We start from the raw sequence: 4,128 nt of genomic DNA, 5'->3' as shown, positions 1-4,128 counted from the left end.
TATTTCGAGCGCTACCATGTTTCCTGGGATCTACGGGTATCCCGGACCCAGTGGGTCTGCTCCGCTTGGCGCGCTCACTGCCACTCCCCTGGACGGGTACTCCTATGTCAACGAGTCTGCTGCCTCCAGTGGGGTCACCGAAGGGTTCGCCTCTGTGAATGAGCTTCCCACCCTCGGTGAATCCGCCGACATAGACTGGTTGGCTGGTGCTGACACGCGGCTGGGCTCGGGGGATCTGACGGCCCTGAACAAGATTGCTGAGGTTAGAGACATCGCCAATGGAAACTTCTTCGGATAGGAGGCTTCAACACCACCATCCCACACGGTCAGTTCTTCTGATTAGCGTTTTGGTATCTTATAAGTGTCGCAAGTAGCTTTTGCTGCATTCGGGAATTAAATGTTCGTATCTAGTGGCAACTATTTGCTCAGCCTTGTCCCTTAAATCGCTGTGAACAACACCTATACAGTTTATGAAAGGGTCTCGATGCTCGTGAGCCTGGCGAAACCGCGTCTCTCTATCTTAGAACTTGCACTCGTGTGATCAATCCTTGCGCTTTCTTGAGCATCTGATTCGCCGCCGCAGACACGTCATGCCGACTTTCGCACGTACTGGGGGCTTAACCGCTTTCTTGGGAACTAGTGCCTTTCTCAGAAGGAAGCTAACCAAACAGTCCGGCATTGGGATAGGTCGCCCCAAAGCGGCGCGCGATGTTTTAGGCTGCAACACCTGGATCCTAGCAGCCTGATGCGAGTTCTCCTCGAGAACCGGAATTTGTCAACGGGAATAGGTATTGCAGCAAAATCTATCTTCATTCGCTTAAATCCAATGGTAGACAACGGCCAGAAGCTTGAGACCGCCGAAGTATCCCTGTAATAAGCCAGCCTCCTTGCACTCACGTTGTCTCCGATGAATCCTCCAGCCCCAAACCCTTGAGAATGGCCGTGTTGTGGTCGCCCAACGCCAGCACCGGATCCATTCGCGCCTTCGGCCTATGAGATAAATAACGGTTTCACTCAATCAGGTGATTAATGCAGCAACGCAGTGGCAAAACACCGTTAGATTCCAAAAGAGCGTAGATAGATTGACCTTGATCCTGAAGAGCAGGAATTGTTGGAAAGGTCTAGCAGAAGTTTGTATTTCCAGAATAGTCTCATCAGCAAACTATTTTTCATTTCAAGGCCTAATTTGATGTCGTGGATGCCAACGGATGCCCGGATGACGTGCGTCCTATGTCCCTGTTTGGATGCTGCGGATACCCCATACAAAAACTGGATGCCACGTGGATGCTGCGGATGCTCCCATACAAAAACTGGATGCTGTGGATACATTGAATGAAATCAAGCCATCTATTTCAATTAATGCCTTCATAGGCATCTAAAGCATCTGCAATCGTTGCAAGATCTGGTGCAACCGCAAGATCTGATGCAGCCGCAAGATCTGATGCAGTCGTAAGATCTGGTGTGGTTGCATGGTCTGGTGCAGTCGTAAAATCTGGTGTTGTTGCAAGATCTGGTGTTGTTGCAAGATCTGGTACAAATAGCATTCAATTATACTATATATACAATTCAGCGCCTGTCCATACCGCTGTCCATAACTATCCAATCTATCCTCCATGTAACTACCTATACCTCCGGCTCTGGAGGAAAGTCGGCAACTGGGTTGCAGAACCGGATCAAGCACCAGGATGAAGCCTGGTCTCTGCTACTCAACTCCATGCAGCGCTCTATTATTATTTTTTGGAATTCATCCTCATTGTCAGGGTACGAAAGGATGAGGTGAAACTCTGTAATTCGTGATATACGAGAATCAATCTACGAAGGAGGAAGGAAGATCTAAGTACAAGCCGCTGTGCGAAGGAATGATAAGATGTTGAACGTTTTGGCGTGTCGTCAATCACGGAAGCAATGGAGGGTTTCTGCTAGGAATTGTGGGCACCTGGAAATTGCGTTTTGTGTAATATTCGACAGCGTAGCGTTGTTTATATGGCCATACCCAGTTAGCCAACCTAACCGCTAGATATTAGTTCATAAGCCGGCTAAATGCAGAGAGTTGACCTGAAAACGATTTCCAGGACCTGAAAATCGTTTCCAGGTCAATTTCCAGGATTTTCGCATCTCTCAACTGCCATATCCGACCTAGCGTATTCGTCAATCTTAACGTCAGATCCTGTCGCCTGCATAATGCCCAAGATCTGTAACCCAGAGTGTATCCCATCCTGAATTCCCTATCACCAAATCATCGCGTGCGATGCCTGCAGTCACCTCGGTATATGCGGAGGAGGAGCGGCTTGTCGAGGATCGGCGGAAGTGGCATACGCTTTCGGAGAGGTAGAATGCTATACTCATCAAGACCACTCCTGTTGCGTACGGCGCCTGCGTAGGATAAGCAAGATAAGTAGCACCACCGCGATTTTACGCTGGCGATCCATTTTAGGTAGTGAGAGGATCTGGGGATGGCTTCACTTTGCAGGACGAATGGGATATAAAAAGTAAGTTCTGTCGCCAAGGCGCCTTGAGCCAAAATGGCTAGTAAACCTTTGCTGACTCAGGAAATTTTCGTTGCGAGGTGCAATTTCCAGGTTCTCCATAATTGCTGGCAGAAACCCTCCAATGGAGGGTTTCTGCCAGGAATTGCGGGCACCTGGAAATTGCGTTTTGTGTAAGATTCGACAGCGTAGCGCGTTTTATTTGCCCATTACCAGTTAGCCAACCTAACCGCTAAAAACTAGTTCGTAAGCCGGCTAAATGCAGAGAGTTGACCTGAAAATCGTTTTCGGGTTAATTTCGCCCAATTTCCAGCTCGTTAATTGGCTGATCTGTTAGCATACCGTAAAACTACAAAAACAGAATCACGTGTGCTATCACGTGTCTAAATTTGAAGATAGAAGGGGTATAGCAGCACCGCTTAATCAGCCGGTTACAGCTGTCGAGCCTGATTTTTAGGTGTTCCACATATTCCTGGCAGAAACCCTCCAATAGGATACCTGATCAGAGGCAGTGAGATGCTTGGATTTCTGTAAGAAGTAGAATACAGAACGAGGTAGATATACCCATGACTAAGTAATAGCCGAAGCAGGGAAACGAATGACTAAGTAATCACATCAGATCTTGACACTACACTAGCCTTTTGTGATGCTTCTGTGAATATAACTCGAGCACTTTTTTTTTAGGGGAGATTCGAAAACCGCAAACTCTAGCTTCGTCCCTCCAGGCTCTCTTTCAGCGACCCGCTTGCGGGTTCGCATCTCTTGTTTACACGATCTCTACGAGTTGATGCCTCGTTCCCCCTCGGCACACCTCTAGTTTGAGCAGGAAACGGCTCGAGGATAGACTAGTGTGGCCTTGGGGATAGGTGTATTGCCTGTCCTTGCTCACGTCGATAGCGCCAATGATCGCCGTAGAGGCAACTTAGTAGTAATGTCGATCCCGAATTCCTTATATCTCGTATAGTATGACGACACGGAAGACCATTTGTCTTCTCAAATAGGCCAGAACAAGGATACCGTTCGCGATGTTGCCTCTGCTCCTTCTGGCGCAGCAGATCCTGCTGTCTAATACGTTCAGTTGCCGGTGGCGTGAGGATGTCATGAATGCCGGGCGGTAGGAATGGCATTGACTCTAGTGTATGCTCGAATTTGAGCGCTGTTTCGAAGATGCAAGGTCCTTCCTATATAGTACTTAGTGCGCGTGTCCCTTTTGGAGGCAACTTCGGTAGCACACGACGTTAATGCGGCACGATCTGATTTCAAAGCATCTACATTAATAATCAAGTATTACTCATTAGCTGTCGCCACTTGTGCTATCCACTAGTATATAAAGACATTCTCTGTAACGGCGGTGGGTGGGGAGGAGGCTAGGAAAGGTTTAGAAAGCGAGTACCATGATTGTAACTCTTCCAGATCTGCAGCCGAGAGCAACAACGCCTCCATAGACCGCAACTTTGGCTAATCGATATTCATGAGGAAGCCAAAGAATACGCTCGGTATTGTGACAAACCCATTCGTCGTTAACAAAGATAAGAGGTGGACCTTGTGGTTGGAGAGTAGGTGTATCGCCAGGGAGAGATAATGAAATAGGAAGTGACCCCCTGTTTGTTCGCAGAGAAGTGCTATCGTCAGAAAAAGAGAG

The 4,128-nt window shown here is 48.0% G+C and overlaps 1 protein-coding gene across 1 annotated transcript; it reads left to right on the top strand.

Annotated features, from left to right (window-relative positions):
- Nucleotides 1-16: 16 nt before the first annotated feature.
- On the top strand, nt 17-746 carry P152DRAFT_474688 (uncharacterized protein; the record flags this gene model as incomplete). Its single annotated transcript, XM_033681344.1, has 2 exons — nt 17-262; nt 672-746. The coding sequence occupies 2 exons, from the start codon at nt 17-19 to the stop codon at nt 744-746; spliced, it is 321 nt and encodes a 106-aa protein (XP_033533161.1).
- Nucleotides 747-4,128: the final 3,382 nt, after the last annotated feature.

This window comes from Eremomyces bilateralis, assembly GCF_010015585.1.
Source record: "Eremomyces bilateralis CBS 781.70 unplaced genomic scaffold P152scaffold_13, whole genome shotgun sequence".
NCBI lineage: Eukaryota > Fungi > Ascomycota > Dothideomycetes > Eremomycetales > Eremomycetaceae > Eremomyces > Eremomyces bilateralis.
This window is presented reverse-complemented; position numbering and strand designations above follow the sequence as displayed.